General features: G+C 39.6%; 1 protein-coding gene across 5 annotated transcripts; it reads right to left on the bottom strand.

The window, feature by feature from the left end:
* Positions 1 to 1034: 1034 nt before the first annotated feature.
* rbbp8l (retinoblastoma binding protein 8-like) lies at positions 1035 to 25682 on the bottom strand. Of its 5 annotated transcripts, none has more exons than XM_080899000.1 (15): positions 25508 to 25682; positions 20209 to 20284; positions 20056 to 20098; positions 13289 to 13384; positions 12640 to 12752; positions 12372 to 12447; positions 12006 to 12190; positions 11882 to 11925; positions 9716 to 9792; positions 8023 to 8749; positions 7828 to 7924; positions 7648 to 7715; positions 7331 to 7478; positions 3230 to 3310; positions 1035 to 1828 (listed from the first exon to the last, which is right to left on the bottom strand). In XM_080899000.1, the coding sequence occupies exons 2-14, from the start codon at positions 20267 to 20269 to the stop codon at positions 3255 to 3257; spliced, it is 1791 nt and encodes a 596-aa protein (XP_080755126.1). In that variant the 5' UTR covers positions 20270 to 20284; positions 25508 to 25682; the 3' UTR covers positions 1035 to 1828; positions 3230 to 3254. The 5 variants fall into 5 exon arrangements, with proteins under 5 accessions (XP_080755126.1, XP_080755127.1, XP_080755125.1 ...); XM_080899001.1 differs by having other exon boundaries at positions 1035 to 1334; XM_080898999.1 differs by lacking the exon at positions 1035 to 1828 and having other exon boundaries at positions 2012 to 3310.

Here is a 25682-nt window from a genome sequence, read left to right as displayed (position 1 = left end):
CAGATCTCAGGAACAACATTGGAGATCTCTGTCCAGAAGAGCGCAGTCCTAGGAACAGCAAAGATGCTGCGCAGGACCCTCAAGCTCCCAGGCCTCTGGTAGAGGACCCAAGCTCAGCTCACGGAGTGCAGTCAGGGCTCTGAACTAGGAAGCTCACAGGCTAAGGAACGACTAATCTGTTGTGACTCTGTCAGATAGTGTTGGGGTTGTGCTTCCAAAAGTGTGTGTTAATGTGTAATGTGTTATACATTATTCATTAGTCAAGGTTAAGATTAGTGAAGCCAGAAAATCAAAACATATTCTGGGCATCTTGAATTCGTTTAATCGGGAGTACAGCCCCTTGATGTGGGTCTCAGGTTCTTTACACTAAGTATCTATTTTTAATGCTAAATAGTTATTCTTTAATTGGAGCTTTATTTTTATTTGGAACTTGTTTTTTTTAAATTAGTAGTTAGCTCCTGGGCTCTCTTGTCCAAATGATGTCTCTGTGTTGAAACCAGAATTAGCCCGAGCAGCGAAACTAAAACTTCAGCATTTAATGTTTGTTTCTGGTCTTAAAATACAACGTCTCAGTTCACATTAAAATGAGGGTTACTGCCAAAAAGAAAAGGGAAGCATAATCTCACACTGAAATAGTGTAAATTTCCATCCATCACTTCCTGTTGGGGAAATGTGACCATTAAACCAGTTTCGCCTGAGCAGCTAGAACAAATCTAAAATTTCTTGAGCAGTCTTGAAATGATCAGCTGTATTGCACTTCTTTCTTGTTTAGATGGGTTTACATGATACCATAACTACTATCTGACAGTAAGTTAAGGTTCATCAATGAGGTCGATCAATGGAGCACAGCCCTTTTGCATAACGTCCCTAAGAAAACCAAACATTAGATGTAATGCTCTATTTGACTTCTATTACATATTCTATTTCCTGTTATTTGTCCTGTGTGTGTGGCAGGTGATTACTAAATTTATTATGGTGCTAAAATATAATTAATCAAACCGGACCAACATTTAAGAATGGAAATTTATTTCAACATCAGTAACAGTACATTCATTAAAAGGTTTCTAACAGTGTAGTATTGTAAAAAAAATACTCTCAACAGCACATCGTCTAGCTTGACAGTTTAAAAGTCAGAACATAGCAGTACACTTACAGTAGGATAGTCAATCACATTTTTTTTAACCAAGAGATGCAAATGGCAGGGAAAGACCACTGACCATTGATAAAATACCATACTTAATGGACTATAATGGCATCAGACACACATAACAGAAACAGGAGAAATCAATATGACAGCATTAGGACTGCAAATCTGGGTTCATACACAGGGACATCTAAAAAATGAAATGAAGGAAAAATAAGTAGATTTGAGATTAGTTGACTCTGCCAGTCCATCCATTTTTATATCAATACAAAATGGACTCAGTAGCTTCACAGTGCTTTATCACAAGAGTTTCTTTAGCTGTCTCTCTGCTTTTAACACTTCCCATCTATCACCCAGCTAAGCAAAGGTTGTTGTCACAGCTGTTAGTGGAAAGTTCATACTTGCAAAATATGTGCTGTCTGAAAATGAGAAAAGAGGAAGAGGAACTTCTTTTACTCTTCGGACTTTCTTTCTTATATTCTTCTAAGTTAGCCACATAAGAGGATTTACGTGTTTTTTTTGTTTTTTTAGCCAAGCAGTGACGGGCATGCCAGGACATTTAGACTGAAGTTCTTTAAGCATTAGCAGCGCAGACCGTGTTTTGTTTTGCTCGAAGATGAGGAACAAAAGAGAATTCTGCAGATTTTAGTCTCTTCAGCTGGTCATACACGAGGGTGTTTGGCACTGTGAAAATGGGTTGGTAGATGTTAGAAAATGTTAGAAAATGGTTGACTTTCTAAGCCTGACTGTCAGGCTGGACAGTTTTCCACCCAGTTGCTAATAGCTGCGATATACCCTGTGCTTACATTAAAATTTCCACTCAGACCACAGCAAATATGAAGATTTTAGCTCCATGGTGACATGTGGAAAAGACTTATTCTGATAAAGAATGTCACATGTTTGTACTATTTGTATTTATTCTTTGTGCACAAATCTTTTTCATCATTTTAGACTTAATACCCTGGTGAAAATGAAACCTTTGTGGTTTACTAACCAAAACCAACAGCCACTTATATAATACTCTGCTAAACATTAAACTTCATATATAACAGCTGGTGAAAAGGGAAGTTGTAGAGCTTTACAGCCCACTGCTCTAAGAAGGAAACATGGCCTGAAAAACCTGAACTAGTTATGACCACAGGGATGTTAAAAATATAACGCGGCAGAAAATGGTGGAGTTTGGGTGAGAAAGTTGCAAATACAAAAGACTGCTACAGTGTGTAGCTCTTTTGAAAAGCACACCTTCTGTCAGAAAGGATGTTTGGTACCAGGTGCCACTTCAGCTTGCTTGACCCAATCTTAACATTAGCCAGTGTCCTATGGAAGTTGGCATACTGCTGCATCCTCACTGTCAGTCAGGGCTTTTGTGTCATGCTTAGTTAAACCCCACTCTCTGGAAACTAATGGAATGAATTCCCTTTGACAGAAGTTTTACTGTGTCTGCTGGATGTTCACAATGCCTATGTTCCTTAGGGGCAGTTGCTGCCCCCAAGTGGACAAAAACTTTAATTTACAGCTGATAAAAACAAAACAAAACAAAAGAATTTTGGCAGAAAAATTCAGTTTAATCAGCAGAAGCCCATTACCAAATAGTCTTTGACGACTGGATCACATGACTACTTGGATGAAAACAGTTGCTTACTGCAGATAATAATAACCCGATGGTGTAGATTCTGTTACTGTAGCAATCTGGAGTTTTTGTTAGAATTTAGCAAGTAAAATATTCATTTTACGGCTCACAACTGCACTGAAAATACAGTTTTGATTTGCCATTCTTATCAGTTTAATATTTAGCCACAGCAGAGAGCTGTTCTAAGGAAATGAAGATCTATACCCACAATGTACTTCCTACCACGCAGAAAGCTGTCTGTGAAAGTAACAGAGAGTTTAGCAGCTAAAGAGTCAGATATTTCCCTTAGCAATATGTGGAGAACCAGAACTAAATCAAAAACTATCCGGCTAGACTCAGAATCAGATTGGCTGATGATGGCTGCACTCTGTTTCTCCCCTCTGTAAATTATACCTGTACTGGCTTGTTGTACTTTTTACTCTGAAATGGTTAATGAAGAGTTCTTGCAAAATTACCAAGTCAGTGTGACATCCTCTTTATCTAGGGCTTTTCCTCTGATCTCATTGTGATTTTGAGCTTCCTCTCCCGATGGTTGTCTGGGGGGAACAAAAACAGAAAGCATTTCAGAGTGCTTTTTTTGTGTGAATGACAAATAACAGAATTAGAACTCAACAGAAAGTAGTAGTTCATGAGAAGGTTATAGGTTTTTAACTTAAAGAGAGGTCGGATCCTAAATCATCAAAAAAACAATCTGGATATGTTGGAAAAAATCTGCTTGTCAGACACAAGTGCAATTGAGACATGAATGTGAAACAACTGGTTGTATTTATGCCATACTCCAACAGGGCGAAAGACAAAGAAAGTAATCATTCTAACTGACATGGTGTCACAGCGGGGTGCGCCGGTGTGTTTTTTGAAACAGGACCCAAAAGCAGATGTGGACGAGGAGTTGCAGGTTTAAACAGAAAGCGATCCTTTATTTGGATGATAGCAGGAGTTAAACATGGAACCCTAAACAAACTAAAAAAAACACTAAGAAACAAATACTATTAAGTTCTATGACAATGACTAAGCCAATGGTGGAGATAACAGACAACCTGGGGCCCGTTCTTCGTACGTCGCTTACTACATCCAAGATCAAATGACACATCCAAGATCAAATCATCGCGCTAACCGTGAGCTCGCTAATCCGGTTCCCCGAACACACCTGCTGTTGACGATTAGTACAGCTGGACGCAGTAATGTGACATCACTGGGTGTCGTAAAAGGGGCCACGCATCGATAGTAGAAACATTGATCGGCAACCCTCTGATTGGTCGGCGAAAATGTCGACGGAGCGCGCTCGGCTCGGTATTTTTCGGCAGCAGAGCAAGAACTCTTGAGTGAGGGATTTCAGGAGTTTCAGAGTTTAATCAGAACGCAAGGGAACACTGCAAAGGCTGCAAAAGCAAGGAGAGAGGGCTGGCAGGAAGTTGCTGACAAATTAAACTCGTAAGTAATTTAATAATAACAATAATAATGGAGTGGGTTTATATAGCGCTTTTCAAGGCACCCAAAGCGCTTTACAATGCCACTATTCAGTCACTCTCACATTCACACACTGGTGGAGGCAGCTACGGTTGTAGCCACAGCTGCCCTGGGGCAGACTGACAGAAGCCAGGCTGCCATATCGCGCCATCGGCCCCTCTGGCCAACACCAGTAGGCGGTAGGGTAGATTTATTATATTACACTATATTATCCAATATTATATTACATTATATTATAATATGTTATATTTTATCCTCTTTCACATTAGAGCCACGACAGGACCCACTAGAACATGGGAACAGGTAAAAGTGAAATATAAGAATATCCTACAGAATGGTAATATTTATCACTTATATTGCTTTTAGTCTCTTGGAAAGAGACCCTGGAATAATCTGTTTGTTTATAACAGCAACCAAGAAAAGGGCAGAGCAAAAAAAGACAGGTGGTGGTCCTGCACCCCCTCGTCAACAAGTTGGTTAAGTGAATAATACCCTCACGGGAAAATCGATATCTCTCTATGAGCACACTGTCGCGCTGAGCTAAAGGATCCTGTCTGTCCCGCAATATACGCTGAATTCTGAGGACTCTCCTTATCAATCTTGCACCTTCCGCAATGGGTGGCTCGCGTATACGGACAGGACATGGCTGCGACAGGCTTCCCAAATCCACCTTCGCTTTTATAGCCGTGGTCTCTCATCTTGATTACACGAAGTAATTTACAATTGCTACTCTGAAATATGAATTAAATCTGTAATAATCACATACATGTAATAGAATGTTAATAGTACATTTCCCTTTTTTAGGAAATGACCTGTGTGAAATCAATAAATGGATCAGGTGCTGCATTGTCTTTAGTTACATTGATGTTATTTATTTATGGTGAAACAGTGGTGGAATATCGCTGTTGCTTTCGTATGATGACGCGGACATACCTGCGTGGCCGCGATCTAATCCTGTTTACATAAAGTAAACCTGCTCCCGAGCAGGTTTACGCTTACGGCTCTGTTGCTATGACAGCAAGTCCCGGATGAGCTTCGGGGAACCGACTGATCCAGGATCACGCGAAATCGTCAACAATCTAATCCGGCTAACCTACTTAGCGAGGTACGAAGAACGGGCCCCTGACCACGACATTCAGAAAACAGAGGACTTAAATACACACATGAGGCGATCAGGGGAAGTGGAGACACATGAGAGCACAGCTGACTCAAATGAAACATAATGACAATACAGGGGAGAGTAACACTAACTACAATGAACAAAGAACACCAGACTCTTACAAAATAAAACAGGAAACACTGAGACATAGACATGGAGATAAAACATGACATGAACTTAACATAACCACATAGACATGAAACATAGACGCAGGAACCAGGAAGACTGGGTACAAGGGGAGATGACAGAAATAACTAAGAAATAAGGTCTGAACAGCAACCTAGAAATTAACTAGATTGAAAATGAATACAAAAATACATAAAACTCAAACACTGGGTCACACGACCTAGTACCGTGACACATGGATTAAAAACTATCAACATTTTTTTCAGAAAAGTACTTTTTCTACGTTTTTTACAAAAAAAGTACATTTTTTGTTTGAAACATAGGGTTAAGCTTAAGAGCTGGGGTTGGGGCTATGCCAGGTAACGACTAAAGCAGAAGTTGTACTCTCTGGAAAGTGATAAAATGGTAGCTTACTACCACAGTCTGTTGATCTTTATGATCAAACAGGCTGCATAGTGCAGTAAACACTTATTTCAGCCACTACTACCATATTTGCCTGAGTATGTCTGCACAATTATAAAGACCAACTCTTGGACCATCGCTTTGTACCAAGCTGACCAAAGTATAAAGTTTTCCACTCTATGCCGTAGTAGTGTCTCTTTTTCTTTGTGACAGTTTTCATCACATCTCATCAAAACCCGCATAACATTTGTGGTTTGGCTTTATTCCTGATTTTTCAGGTATGATGACGCATCGGCACACTCTGTAACTGGTTAACTTGCGCTTGAATCCAAATGCGTATAGTTTAACTCACTTAAATGGTGCATCTAGGGAAACAGCCTTCCCTGCTTTTTTCACAGACACTGCGTCAGATTTGATTTAGATTTTAGAAAACTGAACTGTCAATTCAGTATTGACTTTTCAGAACTACAGAGCTAAAATACCAGAAAAAAAGAGACATAAATGCTCTGCAATCCCTTAGACAGCAGGCGATCTGTTCGCCCTACTCTGACCAAAGTGTACTCTAGTGAAACATCCCTGTTAGATCTCTGGAGAGCTATTTCTAAGAAACCTTTGAAAAAAAGAGAAAAGTATGGCGTAGTGATTAGTATGGAGCCTTATACTGAAGGTGATACAATTTACTATCCACATTGTCTTTTTGTTGTTGTTTGGTCATTTGTTGCTGTGTGTGTTTGTAAATAGATAAAATTAAGACATAAAGGTGACAGTTGTTGAGAAGGTTTTCCATCCATGCATCCATCCATGGCCAATTTAGAATAACTAATTAAACTTTTAATTGATGTATCAATTAAAACTTCCTCCCATAGTTCAAAGATGTGGACTATGGAAAACAACCCACACAGGTACTGAGAGAACATGCAAAATGTATGTACGTCTGTATGGTGTAAGGCAGCACATACAAAACTTATGCACAGGCTGACAGACATAAAACTCTAAAAATATTTAGAAATGCAAAATGTAAACAATGACAAACAACAGCAACAATAATAAAAAAAATAATTCTGTCAATTTATTTAATATAAATTGCCAAGCCAAAGATATGGTGTAAAAAAGGCCGAAAGAACTACATTGATGATGACCTAAACTTAAACCTATCATTTTAGTTCTTTTTGACGTTACTCTCCCATTTTTTCCTAATTATTAAATGTCTTTTCATTATCAAAAGTACTTTTTCTCTGAAATGTAGGGTTAGAATTGGGGCGAGGGGCACAGAAGTCAAAATGTATGTAGACCTCATGAGGTAAAAAAAAGAAAAAAAGAAATCTGCTTAAAGCCCACACTCAAGACAGAGATAACAAAACTGAAGAAAGGAAAAAATATCTGAAAATAAACAGGTGATTACTGCTGTCTGTGTTGGAATCTCTGTCTGCATCTGTCTCCACAGATGCCCTTTTCCTTTTGGAGCCCTGATTGCTTTTGTGTCCTGACCGGTTGGCTTCCTCGTCCTGCTCATCAGAGCTGGTTTCTGGCTCATCTGTCGCCGAAGATGTCTGTTAAAAAGAAAAGGATGCACAATTGTTCACAAAAGAAAGAAGTGTATATAAACTAAAGTCAGCTGTTTTTGGTTGTTGTTGTATTTTTTCAATAAAAATTGTAATACAAAATGAGTTAATGTGCTAACAAAACCTTCACGTTCTCTGTTTTGTTTGGGCGAATTACCTTGCCATTTGATGATAAGGAATCTTGCTTTTGTAGAGCTGGGTTCAGAGTCTCCAACACCACTACTGCTACAAAAACATAATAAAAACTATTCACTTGTGCATTGTCAATTTTTAGTAACCTTGGTTTAAAAGCAATATTTGACTGAATTTCAGGAAAAATCACAGAGACATCCTTTACCTGGCCGTAATGATAGAGTGAGGATAGGCACCTTCTTCCCCTTGCTTTCATCTGTCTTTCCATTCACCTCCTCTTTCTGATCCTGCTCTCTGACTACCTGCAGGTAGAACATCCCCACACCATGAATTTAATTTGCCCCCTCTTTACTTCAGCCTCTTCTAATTTTATTGTAAGAAGTAGAAGACCTTAAATTACCTTGTGGTTAGGATCCTTGTCAGGTGCTTGCTCTTCTGTCGTTGCACACGATGATGAAGGAATGACAATAGATGAAGATGATGATTCTGCTATGTCTGCAGAAGAATTTGTGTTTACCTCCAATTCAGGGCTCTTTTGAACTCTTGTTCCATCTTGTAAGGCTGAGGATGAATCACTTTTTGGCACTTGACTGGATATGGACTTCCCCCGATCAGATAAGTCCAAAGGCCCATCATTTAACTCTTTTAACCCTTCTTCAGACACCCTCTCAACCTTGGGTAGCAGGTTTTCCTTTTTCTCTGTTTTCTCTGTGGGCTTTGTTTGAATCTCCACATATTCTGGCAGATTTGTCAATCGGAAAACCACAGTTGGCTCTCTGGCAGGGGGCTGAACGCTGCTCTGCTTAGGAAACGGAGGACTAAAAACCTGCCTTCTGGGGCTGGCCTGTTGCCTCATTGGGTTCAAGCTGTGAAAATGTTGTGAGTGTGGATTGGGTGAAGTTTGCACTACTGGATTGGTGCCGGCAGTAATCCAATCAGATGATTCAGATAGAGACCAGCGAAGAGAAGCAGAGTTGCTGTTGATTGCTTGAGGATGTCGGGCGACAGGAGCATGGACAACATGTCTGCCGGGTCGCACATCTCCAGCAGCTGGGACAGAAGATCTCCTAAGCAGAGAATTAGTAGGCATGGAGGAACACTGGTCGAGTCCTTCAACATTTTGAATTCTAAGGTATGAGAAAGAAAGTCAAGTCTGTAGGAAAATCTTTTGGCAGTTAAGGTTTAATTGGTAATGTGATGCAGTACTTATTTTTCTTCAGTAATGATTAGAGCAGAAGCTGCCTCTTGCCTTGTTATAGCTATAATTACTGTAAAAATGGATGAATGGATGGATGGATGGTTGGATGAGGACAGTGGTTCCTAAATGGTTTGGTGTATGAGGCTATGAGGCCGTAACATGTTGCAACAGGTGCACATCATGAATAAAATAACTAATGTGTTAAGGAGCTCCTGTAAAATGAAACCCAACTTCATTTTCACAGTTCTCAGATGGTAAGAATTAGGTTTGTGTGACACATCAATAGCCCCGACTGGGAGCACAAGTATACTGTCCCAAGCCCAAATGTGTTATCTGAGGGAAGATGTTTGCTCAGGCCAGGAAAACTAAAGAGGCCCAAATCTTGGACAACTAAAGTCCCGAATCTTAAGCAGAAGTGGAAAGATTATTTGTTGGATTGGTTGAAAGTGTCAGATAAGGCAGTGGTGGGAGGTTGGGAGGGGGGAGGTTCTATTGCAAAGTAGAATAAACCTTATAAAACAGCAGCAAGACTCTTGTTATTAAAATAAGAAAGGAAAATAAATTGAGCTTAAATTACCCCATACAGATGTTGGCATAATGACTCAATACAAGAACAAAATTGTAGTGGAGTGAATGAGGGAATGTCTGAAAGGTGATGTAGTTGTTCATTTTTGGCAAGTAAAGCATGCAAACTGTAAGTTTTGTGTTCTCCTTAACCTTTATGGATCAATACTGGTGCAGAAATGTGGGAAAGTGTAATATTCAGACTCTATATGTAGAAAAAAGTATTGACTTTGGAGCACATAATCACTAATTTGATGAATCTGCTGTTACTCACAGTACATATCCTCATACAGTGGCAGATTAGCCCATTTCGTGATTTCCTATGTCTTACCTCTTCTCTCCAGCACGAGTCACAAAGTGTTCTTTCTTCCATGACGGCAATGTGAGGGCTGACAATGGAAGAGCATCCTGTTTGAGCAGAGAAGGGCATGCAGCAAAAGAAGTCACCATATTACATTAACCAGTGTTTTGTCAGTTCAGAGAACAATTTGAATTATCCTCAAACATTTTTGGTTTATCTAATTTGTAAATGCAAAATCTGTAGCTAGTTAGCTTAGCATAAAGAAAAAAAAAGAAAGAAAATAAACTAAGCTACCTAGGTAGCTGTCTTTGTACCCATCACAGAATAAATAGAATAAGACAAAATATGTTAATATTTAAGGTTGAGGAGAGCTAGGATTTCACTATTTTCAGTCTTTAGCTTACTGTGTGCACTACCTAAAGCAACATTTTGGCTCGATTTTGAGAATAATGCTTTACAGAGGAGACCAGAAAATATAATGTAATCAGTCTGATTCATAGTATTTCATGTGCTAAGCTTGTACAAGTTGCAGGTAAAAGGCAATGGGAACTTCCAGAAAGAAAGGGAACAATCATAAATCTATGATATGAGACTCAATGACGGAGTGTTGTAAAGAAGCAGTGTACATGTGTATAGGCAGCTTCTTATTTAAAGTGTCATTGTTAGTGTGAAAATGGACTAATGGACTTTTCTGTATTTGCTTTTTCATTACTGAGCTGCGTACAACCAAGTACAACCTTATATTATCATAATAACCAGCCTATTGCCAAAATGTCCTTTGGAACCTGTAACTAAAATGTTAGCTAAGCTTAAGAAAAACTCCACATAGAGGGGTTAGGTACAACACAGTCTTACAAGTTCCTTCATACAGTATAATGATGGTGATATGAAAGCAACACATTTTTTGACATGTGGCTCTATCAACATCTGTAGCTCAAATGATTTGGAAAATCCACTGAAAACAGACTAATACTGACGGATAAAAAGAAACATAGCTGATCTTTCCCCTCACTCAGTCAGAGCAGATGGCTGACCAAGTGTCTGCTGAATGTCTCTTTTCATTAAAAGGGGGTTCTTCCTCCCCACTACTGCCAAGTGCTCTTTAGTATTGTAGGGGTTTTAATTTGTAATATAAAAGGCTTGAGAAAAATGTTGATGTTAACTGGTGCAGAGGAAAAAAACTAATTACCAATATAAATATAAATAATGATAAATTTAAGCATTCATCTTAATGAAAAAATAATTAAGGTGAACAATACATCTTCTTGTAGGGTTTTATATGTTCAGTGAGAGACTGAAAAGCACCACTGAACGACACAGGAAATCATTCCTGCCTGTGGCCATCTCCCTGTACAACATATCCACTTAACACACTGTTTATGGCAACAGCTACACCCTTTTTGCACATGTTCTTCCTTTTTCAGCTATTTATTAATAAGTGACCTTTATGTATATATATGCCTGTATATATTGTGCTATTCTTAGTTAGTGTATTGTCTGTCTTTGTTAATGGCTGTTTATAATGGAGCACTGTAACGAAAAAGAATTTCCCCTAGGGATCAATAAAGTATTCTGATTCTGATTCTGATTATAACCCATTCATGGTTGGTCAATGGTAAGATGAGGGATGTTTGGCAGTTCTACATCTCTTATTTATCTATCATGTATGCATAGAATCATAGATACAATAATAACACTTGAAAGCTTTTTAAGACATCTTAGAGCTAATGTTCCATCACTGGTTACTGGGTAAGTTGTTGTCACTAACAGTGTAATCGTACAAAAAACAACTTAAACATGTGTGTCTTGATTTTAGCAGAAATACATTTTGCTTCTTTTGAGCTCAAATATCATTAAATTCCGTAGAAAAACACAACAAGTTTTAGGTTGTGCCACATGCTTCTCTCATGTAATTCAAATGGCATCACTGTCCCTTAAGATGATGGAAAATAAGCATACATATTTTTCTGGTGGTAATTGTTTCCCATTTGTTCTCTTCACTTTAATATTATTTTAGATCTTATATCTTATTCTTTCATACCTATCTGCAAATTTGGATTATTTACACTTGGTGCTACAAGTTGTGATCTGAATCGTTTTGCTTAATAGAATAGTGCAACTAGCAATTAATTGAATACTGAAATTGATTATTATTCAAAACAAATGTATGATAAAAATATGAAAAAACAAACTTACAAACTGGCTTCGGTTGATTCCTCTTAACTGTCTGCCTTCAGTTTCTGTTTGATCAAAGCCAGAAACTGCATGTATTTATTAAGTAAGATGACAGAATATAATCACCACTATTGTTCATTTTTACCTTCAGTTTTCAGTTCGACATCAGGCTTTACTGAAATGTTGCCATCTGCTGGCTTGTTGCTTGGCCTGCTGGTTGTTGTATTGATAAGGGACAGGATTCCAGATGCGGGTGAAAGGGCAGGGGAAGAGTTGGGCTTGACCTCTGTGGTGGTGCTACTATTAGAAGAGTTGTCACTGTGACCTTTGCTACACAAACACACACACAGGCACAGAATGACGACGGTTTTAAATTTTGTCGTGCATCAAAAAATACAAATATGCCTAAAACAATGTTCCTCATAAACAGAAAATACTAATATAAGATGTATCAGCATTAGTTTTAAATTAAAGATTAGAACAACCATATCGTTAAATAGCATCTACTCACTCAAGTGCTGCTTTTAAGTTTCTGTTTTCATCTTTAAGTTTCTTGTTCTCTTTTTTCAGGTTGTTCATCTCTCCAGCTGCAACACAAGCAAACGACATGATCAGAGTACACATCAATAGAATTGTCCTTAAACAGCATTTTTAGTAGAAAATAAACTGGGGAAACATTAATGGTGTCAAAGGTTAAAGAACAGACAGGAAATTCACTGTAAAGGAGTTTCGTAGAGATGCAAGATGGATAGATGGATTATTGAGTAAGAACAGAATACCAAGTAGAGAGATGTGCTGGAGACTCTGAATCTGGGAGGCTTCAAATTCCTGTTGTCTTCTCTTGGCTACCTCTTGAGTGACCGTACATCTGTCACACAGCCCAGCCCTAAGCCTGCGCAGGCAGGAAGAAGTCACTTAGTAGCACACCTAATAACTAGGCTGATGTGACAGTAGCTCACATTATGCAACAATTGAAATGAGTTTTGTTTCTTTGACAAAACTAAAAACAGCTGTAATTAGTCATTAGTTGGGTTAGTTGGTTTTTGAATTGCCAGTTAACCTAACCTCAAGCATGTCTTTGGATTATGGAAGTAAGCCAGCAGAAGGCACCCCTGTGGAGTGCTGGTTAGGACTGCAGCTTCATAGCAAAATGGTCATGAGTCTAAATCCAGCATGTTGCCTTTCTGTATTAATCAGTCTATATTAATCAATTTACACAAAAACTAGAGAGAACAATTTTATATAACTTACAGTTACAGGTAATTAATAAGTACCTGTTGAATTTTGATGCTAATTTTATGTTATATGCGATCTCTTTCCAATAAAAAGAAATTACCATAAACATTAGATCACTTTTTGTTAGTGAGCAAACCACTTTATTTCTAGTGTTTTATACAAGAAAAGAAAAATGCAATGTAACATTGATACCTGTTTTCCAGAACCTTAATGTTTTCGGTGAGTAATCTGTGTTGTTCTTTCATCTGTTGGTTTCTGGTAAAAAGTTCTTCCATTCTTTTTGTGTCACTATTGACGCAAAAGAACACAAGGTGGTTAGGCTTCAATACTAAAAAAATGTGTTTCAGAAAGATTGTATTTCCTCATAGTTTAAATATTATCGTAAGCTTGTATTTCCGTACCAGCCTACATAATGTTCCTCTTTCCAAGTGAAAGGTAGTTATGTTATAAATGTAAGTTGTATATGCATCATATAGGTTATTATGGAGGTGGATGAAACAATGGTCTTTCATTATGTTACATCTCTCTTTACTTGTGTTCCAGTCACTGAAGCAGTGTAGGTAGTTCATAAGAGAGGTCTGTATCTTCATTCTAAATATTTGACATTCAAGGGCGAGTAGTACTATAGGCAGAAACATGGATGTGCCATGGGGAAACATTGCAGAGCGACTGGTTCAGGATACTACCAAATAAGAAAGAGATTGTGATACAGAAATTGGATCCTTTATCATCTAGTGTAAGTGCCACCACATGGTTATGTTTTTTTTTTGAAACTGCTGTTTTTTATAAATGATGCAGACCAAAATTGCCATTAGATTGGCTAATTTGGAGGTCCCCAAAGTGGGGGGCAGGTCCCTTTGTGGGCAGAGCCATTGCCTGGGGGGGGGTTTGCAAATATGTTTCCAAACCAACTTCCTTCCAAGCCAAAGACTACAAAATATGATGAAGCATATCTTGCCTTTGGCTTCATGTGCACAAGTGCCAAGGTAGTGATCCCCGGCAGAATTGGTTTCCCTGCGTCAGGAGCACACGCTGGGCTCTCCAAATCACAGACAAACAGTATCCCACAGTTGTTTATGTTTCTGAACCCAGTTTTTCACAGAGGGGCTTCTTTGAGGAAAAAGTATTGATGGCAATCTTGAATATTATTACACAGGAAAAAAACAGCTACACATAAACTAATTACACCATGACGCCTCTGTCTTTCTAAATGGAGGGACAGTAATTGAGTGTGTATATGTAAGCGTGTAAAAACTGCAGAGAGTAGAATTAACAGTAACAGTATTTTGTATATCCGCCGTTCTAGAAATTCATCTCATGTAAACAATAATGTGGAGCACAGCTGATGTGAAAAAAGCACACACCTTTGACATTGCATGACGAACTCCGCATTCATTGTCCACACGTAAACGCAAAAAAGAAATTTTTGAAAATCTCCAACCTGGCAGGAGTTTGAAAAAAATATATCAGTTTTCGGTGATTCGCAACGCTGGTTATGTGTGTTATGTGCGTTTTCAAAAATACCCGTGTAGGTGTGGACATAGCGTAAAAGACTTAATAGTTTATTTTATTGCTATCTGTAATTTATTGCAGTTTATATATGGGTGTGTGTGGTTGGAGAATGTGGGGAAGACCACTGGGCTAATTGATCAATAATGATGCTCACATTAAAACTAAGCAGCTGTCTTTTTAAATACTGCAGTCATATCAATACAATTTGCTGTTTCATTACATGAAGGAACCTTTCAAATACAAGCGCACTCATGCTCACAGGTGTACACGCGGGTGCTCACAGACACAAACTACACCCTTTTTGGCTCCTACCTCAAAGCACACTGTGCGCTGTCAATCCTGCATGCTGCACAATAATATTCAATATTTAGTATTTACTGTTATATTCACACAGATCATCGCGATGATGTTGTTTATTATATTGCTCTGTTTTTTTTTGCTTGTTTTCTCTGTTTTCTTTCTCAACAGGTGATCCAGGTGATTGATAAATGTATTTTTTGTCTGTTTATTTTGTTGGTTTTTGTTTTTTGCCCTTTATCACCATTTCTCTTCCCCGCTGTTTTTCTTTCCCTCTTTCTCCCTTTTCTTTCCCCCAGTCATGTCTGTCCCGTGTGCAGCAAGTGAAAAAAACAAACAAAAAAAACAAACAATAAAAGCAAAGGTGAATCAAATAGACCAATACGGCAAGGCTGGGATGGTCCATTTGGTAAAGTAAATCCGTTTGGCATCTTTCTTTGCCTTTAGACAATAATTCTGATGGCAAAAGAACCAAACGAGACAGGCGAAAAAAGTACATAAATAAATAAACAAATAAAGTGGAAAGTGTTAGGCAGGGCCTTGAGTTTTTCATAATTCTGAATTTCTTTTTGTGATGCTGCATATTTAGCAATGTATTTATTAATTTGTGCAAGAAAATAACAAAAATACTTCACAGAAAAGTACATAAAGTACAGTCACATACATAGTGACATAAATTATTTTGCACATCCTGAAATAAAATGATTGCTGCACCTATCTAGAATACTGAAGGAAATCCATCTTATACAGTGTCATTGTCATGGTCTCCGCTCCTCGACAGCTGACAGCTGTCAGGTGCTTTGTTTTTGTTTCCCTTTCTCTCTCGCCCTCTTCCATTCTCTCTTTCTCCTGCCGGGGCGGAGCTCAGTATGGGCTCCTGCCCCTGGCCTACACACCTGGAGGTGATCAGCACATCTGTTGCTGATCATAAGAGATTGGAACCCTTCTTAAGAGGGCGAGTCCGCTCTACTCGTCGCTGGATCGTTGAGCCATCAGCGTCAGTCGTCCTGTATTTTGTAAAGTCAGTTTGTGAGCCTGTCTGAACCAGGAAACTAATGTTTTTTTTCTGCCTGTGTATAGATCGCCTCTGGACCTGTTCTTTCCCTGTGCATGGCGACTGAATGGAAGCAAGAGAGATAAAGGAAAGGAGAGGAGATGTGCGAGGGCTGAATGAAAACCTTCCCTTCCTGGACTCCTGCCTCTTTCACTCCTGGACCCTGGAACCCCGGCCCCTTTTCCCCTTGACATCACTATATGTATATATGAATTCCACTGTAGAGGAACACTGTAAATAAATGCACCTTTTGAAGACACGAGTGGTCTGCGCGTGAGTCCGATCTACAAAACTTGACAGTCATGTTATGATTTTCAATGACTTAAACATCAGTATGCATTGAAAGAACATTGGAAGAAGAAATAGAGGTAAACTATGATGGCTTAACTTCAAATGAGAATAAGGAGCAGAATGGAGCAAAGTAATAAACTATTTCAATACCGGTCATATTAGTGAAAGATCAGGAGATGTTTACCAAGTTAGCAGGATTGTTTAGGTTCACCACATGAAAAATCAAATTCAATAAAATTAGTGCTCTAATGTTGCATATGTTAGTTATGGCTGGGTTATACCCCCAAGCAGTCAATGCATTGATGCCAGTGCTATGTTTTTGTTATCTATAACATTTTGCAGTGTGGACCTTTCTACTTATGTTTTAGCTAACTAGAACCCTCAGCAGCTTACCAGCCACATGGAAACATTTCTTGTTTTCTTTAAATTTAACGCCTGTGTGTTTTAATGCAAAGAAACTGCAGAAACATAATTGTTCCTTGTTAATATTTGTCGTCATGTAATAACGTAGATATAGTGTTGTTTTGTGTTGCACCATGTGTTGATAGAGTACTGATTTAACATTAATAGTGTGTTGCATTTTCACTGACTGGCTCAAAAAATATATTTGAATTCTATTAAATATTCCACATGTGCACTGCATCCAACATGATCATTATTTGAAAGCCTTTGTTGGAAGACACAGTTTTGTCAACTGTGCTAATTGTGAGCTAAAATCCACAAATATTAATGATTTCTGTTTCTTTTTATTAAACGAGTCATTGTCTTTACTTTTGTTTAATGTTACTATTTACAGCTTCAGAAATGTAAGGTTGAACATTACAAAAATGTTGTATAATTTTTTTTTAATGTTGATGTGAATTTATATTTACAAACTCTTTTTATTAAGTAACCTAATGTAGATATAAGAAAATAAGAAATCCATGTGAGGCAATTCCTCCAACGCCTACTGGAAAGTAGGCTATATGTGAAGGGGGAGAAGTGTGAATTTCATGTGGACTTGGTGGCCTTTCTGGGGTACTGTCAAGGCCCAGCGGCACGAGGGAACAGAGATGGACACAGGTGCAGAAACCAACCCGGAAGCGAGACGATAAGGGAACAAAGGATTTATTTCCGCCCACAGGCAAACACAAGCAAGAAAACTACGCGCCACTAGTGTGGTGGCGTAGGATAATCTAAGATAACGGAGGGTGACCTAGACACCTCTAGGAGACGGCTGAACAGCAGAGGCAGCGGGGAGGTGGAAACAGGACTAGGTAGGGGCCGGGGCATTGGTTTCAGGGGGAGGTGACAGGTGGGGCGGAAGGCCCGGAAGCGGTCGAGGCGTGGGGAGGCAGGCAAGTGAGTGGTGGGCCGCCAGGCCACGTCGTATCAGCAGCAAGCGGCCCAGGTCCAGGAAGGCGGGAGTGAGGGAGACAAGACCTCCACTCCAGATGCTACCTATGGGGATAGCAGATACTCAGGCGATGAATGGTTGAGAGCGCAGGTCTGATATACTGCCGGAATAATTGCTCACAGGTGGTCAGCCAGGGAGGAGCAACCGAACTCCGCCTAAAGGAGGAGGGGCCGCTGTTGGAGACCTGCAGGTACCCACCCAGACCATGACAGGTATATTATTGAGCAGGGGAACCTGAATCCTGACGCAGTAAAGATACAAGCTGTGCTTGAATGGCCCGAATCCACTAACTGCCGACAGCTCCAGCGTTTTTTCTCGTTTGCCAATTTTTGTCGCTGGTTTATAAGGGACTCTAGCAAAATCGCTCTACTAGATTCTAGTATACTTCTCCCAAAGTTTCCTTTCAGTGGGTTCAGCCTGTTCGAAAAGCCTTCTCCCATCTCAAGGAGTGGTTTCCCATGGCTCCCATTGTACGACAGCCAGATCTCAGTCCTCAAGTCATGAACTAGGTGGATGCATCAGACTGTTACAATAGAGAAACGGTAAGCTCCACCCATGGGATTTTTACGCTCATCATCTCTCCCCAGCAAGCAATTATGACATCAGAGATGGGGAGTTTCTTGCCATTAAGCTCGCCCTGGAGGAATGGAGACATTGGCTTGAAGGCACTGCACAGCCATTTAGCGTTTGAACTAACCACAAAAACATGGAGTACCAAAAGGTTTAACTCTCGACAGGCCAGGTGGGCACTGTTCTTTACCTGCTTTAATTTTTCTATCACTTACAGATCTGGCTCGTGGAACGTGAAACTGGATGCCTCCGCAGGATCTGATCCCTGATCCTGAAGCCGCCTCTTGCTCGGTTGGAGCAGTAACTTGGGAGATCGAGTCAATTATGTGGGAGGCACAAGAAACTAACCCCAACCCTGGGTCTGGCCCACACAGCACATTTTACCTGCCACCCTGGGGTCCAGCGCTACTTCTGGTAGCCCACACTGGCAAAGGACACCAGGGAATATGTGACCGCCTGCATCACCTGTGCTCCAAACAAACTTTCCAAGCAGTCTCCGTCCGGATTACTTCAGCCTCTTCCCAAGCCTGGCCGACCGTGGTCCCACATCTCTCTCGATTTCATCACTGGGCTGCCACCCTCCGCAGGTAACACCACTATTCTGACAATAATCGACTGGTTTTCCAAAGCTGCCCACTTTGTCGCCCTCCCAAAGCTCTCCACAGCCATAGAAATGGCTCAGCTGCTCACCACACACGTGTTCAGCTCCATGGCATTCCAGAGGACATCGTCTCAGACCGAGGACCCCAATTTAACTCTCGGGTATGGAGGGAGTTCTGCTCCACCCTGGGCGCAAAGGTCAGTCTATCTTCTGGTTGTCACCCCCAGAGGAGACAGAGTGGACCAATCAAGAAATGGAGGCTGCTCTATCGTCGTTTCTCAAAACCAAGCCGCCTAGAGTGAACAACTGCCGTGGCTCTTGTATGAACACAATAGCCTCCCATCTGCCACGGGGATGTCGCCCTTTGAAGCATTCCTGGGGGTCCAACCTCCCCCTGTTCTCGGAAATAGGAGCACAGGGTCACCTCTGTGCAGCATAACCTCTGCCGGTGCCGCTGCGCTTGGTGAGCCACTTGGGCCGCCTTGCTCCAGAGCAGATTCCCTGGAACCGGCCTGTAACCCCTGTTTCCCTGGATGCCTGAACGTGAGTGTGACAGTCTGGCAAAACGTGTCAGTACAGAGGGGAGAGGATCTCAGGAGCACAGTGAGTGAGCAGAAAGCAGAGTGAGAGGAATGAAGCGAGTGGAACACCTTTTTCCCTGTCTACCCATGGACCCCTGGAACTATTCCCCCCACCTTGTATATATTGCACGTGGTGTTGAAAAATAAAGAACTCAGTGTGTGCCTGAGAATGACCTGCCAGTTAACAAAAATGTATGTATGAACATTATATATTTATATGTTAAAGTGTCTCAAGACAAGTAGATAGAGCATTTTAAGGGGGGAAAAAAAAGAATAAAAGTCACATTTTTGAATATATCACCACACAATCAGCCATACTTTTGAAAAATCACAAAAATAAACAAATAAACTGCATAAACAAATACATATACGAATATTTTGTTTTTTTTAAAAGAAAAAGTTCTCTTTACTTACTTTTCCACAGAAATTAAGCAAATATTTTGTGAGTCATTATCTCACAGAATAACTTGTTGCAACATGAGCTTCCTTCCAAGTTTGTGAAATGTGATGTTTGCGGGGGGCATAGGACCAGCATGCCTACCTGTCTGATTACCTGCCTGTCTAGTCAACAAAGACTTGAGGCCTACTCTGGATGAACCTTTTTATACATATTTTCAGCACTGTCTAAATGTGATTGCCCATATCACAATGACTCACCAGCCTTTCTTGTTGGACAGCTCTTGAACTTTCACCTGCCATCCTTGAAGAAAAAAATATAAAAGACCTTTTAAGGAGCACATGTGTTGGAATTATCTTATGGAACTCTTGGATACCCATTGCAATCATTTAATTTTTTTTTATTCCACTTACCTTCTAGTTCTCGCTCGTGGACCTCCTTCAGTTTGTGGAGGAGGTCATTGAAACACTCCATTTCTACAGCAATCACCTTTGCACAGAACATGCAAGATTTTAGTTAGTTAGAGTTGTTAATTTTAGCTATTTTTTATGAATAACATAACACATTCTAAATCGAATGTTTTTAACTAAAACTTTACTAAAACAGTAAAACAAGTCAGTTGAAGTGCACAGGCGTTATAGCCGGAGGACTTTCTGTACATGTGAGAACTGAGCATAGGACACTTTGTTGTTATTCACATGTGGGAGCAAATTCTTACTTATTTCAGGTCTGATTAAAACTAGTTCAACCGGTCCTGCGAGGCATGGGATTTAGTTCTGCAGTATGTGTTTCTAGTATATGAAAAACAGCCTTGAAACTTTTGAGTGCTCATGTACTTGCAATAACTTACAGTTTTACCACTGTAAATACTTTGTAAACAACAAGTGATACTAATACATATTGCTTTTTTGGGGAACTTAATTCTTCATCATTAGGTTTTTGTAGACATTATACCATTTCGTCTTGGTTCAGTTCTGGTTCCTGAAATGCACCAAACTAAAGAAGTATGACCTCAATGACAGAGAGACTACACAAAAATATATTCCATGATTGGAAAAGAGTAGGGAAGGTCATAAACCTACATAGCTATGCCAATGAATACGCTGAATTTGTCTGTTGAGTTTACTGAGTAATCAAAGACCTATTATTAATGTAGTTCAAATACGTATGCCTCCATTTTTATGTATACTTAACTACTCACACTATAGTGTGACACTAGTGCGACATACTTTGACATAGTGTCACACTACTCACACTATAACAGTTTTGGGGTGGTGTATTGACCCTCCTTTAATCAGAGCCATACCCTTTTTCTTTTATCATGACTATTGTGAAGGCGCATGGTAATATATACACTTGGCCTTTGAGGGTTTATCTGTAGTAAGTGTATGCTGTCAGTCCACTGTTTACCTCAGCTGTCAGTATGTGTCCACATCTATTTAGTCTTCAGGAAGCTGTAAAACTTTGTGAAAGGAGTCATTGAAGCTCACTTCTGTTCCGTGACAGTGATACTGATATTTGTTGTTTAGGACCTTCTCTTGGTAAGCACTGCTTTTCCACTGTTAGCTGCTGGTATCCAGTGTTAGTGGTGCTTTCTATGAGTGGATCAAACATAGGTGGGCTTGGACACTTAATGAATAAACTCGTATATGAAGCCATTCAGCCTGAGCTGTCCCTCTGATATACTCGTTTCTAGTACTGTCCATCCTGGTTACTACCACATGAAAACCTTAAAAAACCTTCAAGTCTGCCGCATCCAGCTCTGCTTCCTATTTTTCTTTTGTCAGTGCCAGCGTCTCTAAACCATACATCAGAGCATGACTCAGCAGTGTCTTATAAACGTTCCCTTTCACTCTCACTCCTGCGCTTCTATTGCAAATCAACACCTCTCCAGACTCTGCTCTCACCACAGATCACAATGCCATCTGCAAATATCATAGACCCCAGAAAACTCTTTCTGCCATATTGCTGCTCACTGATTGTCACCAATTTTCCTAACATAGCTTCAACAACTCTGCCCCATGGCTTCATTTCATTTAAATTTTCATGGTGCAATGTAATTTTAGCATTAGTAGCATTAGCATACTAGACTTCTCTGGAGTAGCTGTAGATTAACTTTTGTGTGAAGAATTTCGTAGTTTATAAAACTACCAAGTAATTTCCCCAACACATGAACTCAGAAATTTCTTACCTTACACATTCACTTTATATTATGAACAGTATGTGAATTATTAGATGTTAGCACTGGTTATCTCTGGTTATATTTTTGTGATAGGTTACAAAAGTTAGCTTAGCTAGATATTTAGCTTTTTATGAAACATGATAGGGAGGTCATTGTAAAAGGTTCTGAAAAAAAAAACTGACCAAGAAAAGTTACTCGGGTGGTGGGTCATAGCCTCTGTGTTTGAAGAGCATTTTTTTAATGGCCAGCAAGAATCGATGTCTTTAGTACAAAAACAGATGTCGATTATGTATTAAATTAGATTGTGATCTCAGTTACCTATTTTAAGTCTTCTTTAATATAACGTAGTATTGATTTTTGTACATGATGCTCCTATTAAGAGTATGAAACATAATAAAGCAGTTTGTGTATGCTTTAGTGCGTGGCTATGGTGGCTGTAGATCGGGAGCAGGTCATCTACTGATCGAAATGTTAGTGGTTCAATTCCTGGCTCCCCCAGTCTGCATGCCAAGTGTCCTTGGGGAAGATACTAACCCCAAGTTGCTCTCTAATGCATTAATCAGAGTATGAACGTTGCTTTTTGTACGGCTATTTCCGTCATTTCCTTGCCTAAAAATGGCGGTCTTGATTTTTGTGAAGGAATCGCTCTCATGACTCACTGAGTGAAGTCACTGCCAATTGGTGGCATGCAGTCTGTGGATGTGACTTTTTCGGATGGTCTCCGACTATTTGGAGCTGAATAGGTACTCAAAAAGTACCTTGTACCAGGTGCCACCACTTTAAAAACCAAGTCGAGCTGAGCCAAGTAGGTGGAAATGGGCTCAACTTCTTAGATTTGCTGGGTTAAAGTCAAGTTTTCTGTATCATCAAAGCTGGTTCCTTTTTTACCTGGCTAAATCACCCTGGTTTCTAATACTGAACGCATGAACTGGTCAAAAGCTGGTTATGTTCTAAGTTTCAGTTTAAAATTGTCTGGAACTGCCATGTTTTAATTAATTATTTTTTTGTGCAGCATGTCTGAAGTTTGATTTAGTTATAGATTCCCTGCTGTAGGAGCACTTTTTAAAAATGCAACTTGATAAGCCGTACCTGATTAAAATGAGGTAAATGAAGCTCAGCTGTAATGTTACAGCTGCATACAGGAGTTTGTATGCAGTCTGTTGGTGATGCATAAAATATATAAATGATTTTAAAGTTGCAGAGGTTTAATGTACAACAACCACATTGGAAATAAATATGCAGCGTTAAAAAGTTTACAGTTTTTTATTGCTCTGTGCTCTAAATCCCAAGATAAACACATCGCTGCAACATTACTTTCTTATTTGTCAAAGTGTTGCAATTAACTATTATGTTTGTTCTTTTTATCATCATTTAATTACCATCTGATTGGCGTAGGCAGCACTTATAGGGATCATGTTGTGCAGAAGCTCTTTTTGATGTGACAGTGCCTGAAGCAAAAAGCTGAACAGTGAAACCAACAACTATGACTGCAATACCCGTTACCTCTGACTAGAGTTTTAGGTTTTGTCAAGTCATGTTATGAAAGTCAGATAAGAAAGCCTGACTATGTAAATTTACTTTGTAGTAAATTTACTCAGGTCACCACTAACCTGTCTATCATAGGGTTAGGGTTAGGTAAATGTACACATCTTTTTATAGAATATTTGCCCCTTTGACCACATAAATGGAATGAAAGCTATTAACTGACAAAATGAGATGCTCATCTTTTGGCTGAAACAAAAGTCAGACTTAAACTTGAAAGGACAGAAGAGATAGCTACCTATACATACTTGTCTAGGTGGCTATCTCTTCTGTCCTTTCAAAAAAGTTTCCTGATATTTTTGATGGAATTCAAAGCTGACATGCTGCAAACTAAGTTTAAAAACAAATTTCCTTTTGCCATCAATCTGCATATCCCAACATTTTCATATAATCTTTTTATTTCCAGTATAGCACAGTTCCTTGAGGCCTAGGGCATCATTAGCAATGACCCCAATTCAAACTCCATCGGCTATTTAAATATGACATTTTCTTTCAAAAAGAAGTTCTCCTGAGTCTTGGCAACCAAGAAACAAAGAAAGCAGTCATGGCAAGTGACATAGATCAAAATCCATTTACATTAAAAAACAAACAAACAAAAATCAAACCTTTAGCTTGAGTCTAAGATCTTAAAGCATTAAAACAAAAACAAATACGTCGGTTTGGTTATCCTTGATTTGATGAAGAGTCTGTTGGTATCTTCTTCCAGTTCCTTGTAAAAATTTGGTTTGCTTTCCTCGGTTGTCTGATGATTTAAAACGGATGCATTTAAAGGACTCTGTTGTCCAGCAGACATTCGGCTCTCCCTCTGCTTATTCATTTAATAATACAAAAACCCTAGCCTTAGACCTGGGACCTTAACAAAAACCCTATTATCAAACCCATTTTTCATACCACAATTTACCTCACTGCATTTTACTGGCACAGTGAGTGTGAAAAGATTTAACATGAATCATACAAGTTTGCATATTTATGCAGATGCATAGACATGATCGCTAACAGCACAAATACTGTGATTTAGCATTTTGATCGGCGTGGATTCGGCTCTCTCAACGTGTCAGGATATGTTAGGCAACTGGCTGTTCACATCACCTCAGCAGAGCAAGAAAAGACCTGTCTGCTTTTATGTTCCTGCTCTGCTATCGGTAGATCATTATTCACTCTTACACATACACACACACACACACACACACACACCCCTACATGCACACACCTACGCATGCATGTAAACACACACACACACACACACAATTATTATTTATGAAATTACACTGAATTTCCAGGCTACTAGCTCTGACGAGCTAACTGCATCACACGTTTCTGACTGTTGACAGAAGCATTAGCACGTTATGTGCAAACACGTAGTTCTAGATGGCACACACCTTAAGAGAGAGATAAAGAGCACACTGGAGGCACATTTCACTACTGCAGCTTTAACACAGGGATTAAAAACACCTCCCATCAGCACAGGACATTTTCTGTTCAAAACCAGAGGTGAGCTGTGTGTGTGTGTGTGAGAGAGACAGGAAGTTTTGTGGTTCAGTCCTCAGTCACTGCTGTCGCACAATGTCAGCTGATGCTGTTCGAAACAAATAAGAGCAGGCAGGGTTTCTGCTTGCTAAGCTAGCTTTAACCGTGCATGTAATAAGACCATATACTTAGATTGAACTAATTCTGAATGATTACAGAGACATTTTAATTCAAGACCACAAAGCTTCTAAATACATATCTTTTCTCTGAACTCCTAAAATAAACCCTAGAGGTGTCCTTATGAAAGAACCCTGTGCCTTTGTATTTATTTATATTTATGGGTTGTAAATGAATACATTGTGTAACACAATGTGAAGTAAATGTGTAATTGCCCCCAAAGTAAGGCCATGATTGTTTCCTGTTCTCTGTGTTGGCTCAATCCCTGCCAAAGCTGCTCACTTGTCAGCAAGTCTATCCTCGTCCTCAGGCAACAACTCAGAGCCAAATCAATTCCCACTTACCAAAACAGCCAGTGACTGCCTCTCTCTCAGCCGCTTCTACCTTAGCCAACGCTTCTTTTCCACAGCTGGACGTAGTGAAATGCAGGCGGCGGGAGACCAAGTGTGATAAAGAAAAGAATGAGAATAGAATGAGTTGAAGGAGAACGCCCCACATACACCCTCCTCCTCTTCACAC

The sequence above is a fragment of the Rhamphochromis sp. 'chilingali' genome (assembly GCF_963969265.1).
Source record: "Rhamphochromis sp. 'chilingali' genome assembly, chromosome: 12".
Classification (NCBI taxonomy): Eukaryota; Metazoa; Chordata; class Actinopteri; order Cichliformes; family Cichlidae; genus Rhamphochromis; species Rhamphochromis sp. 'chilingali'.
Note: the sequence above shows the minus strand (reverse complement) of the source record. Positions and strands in the feature narration are given on the sequence as shown.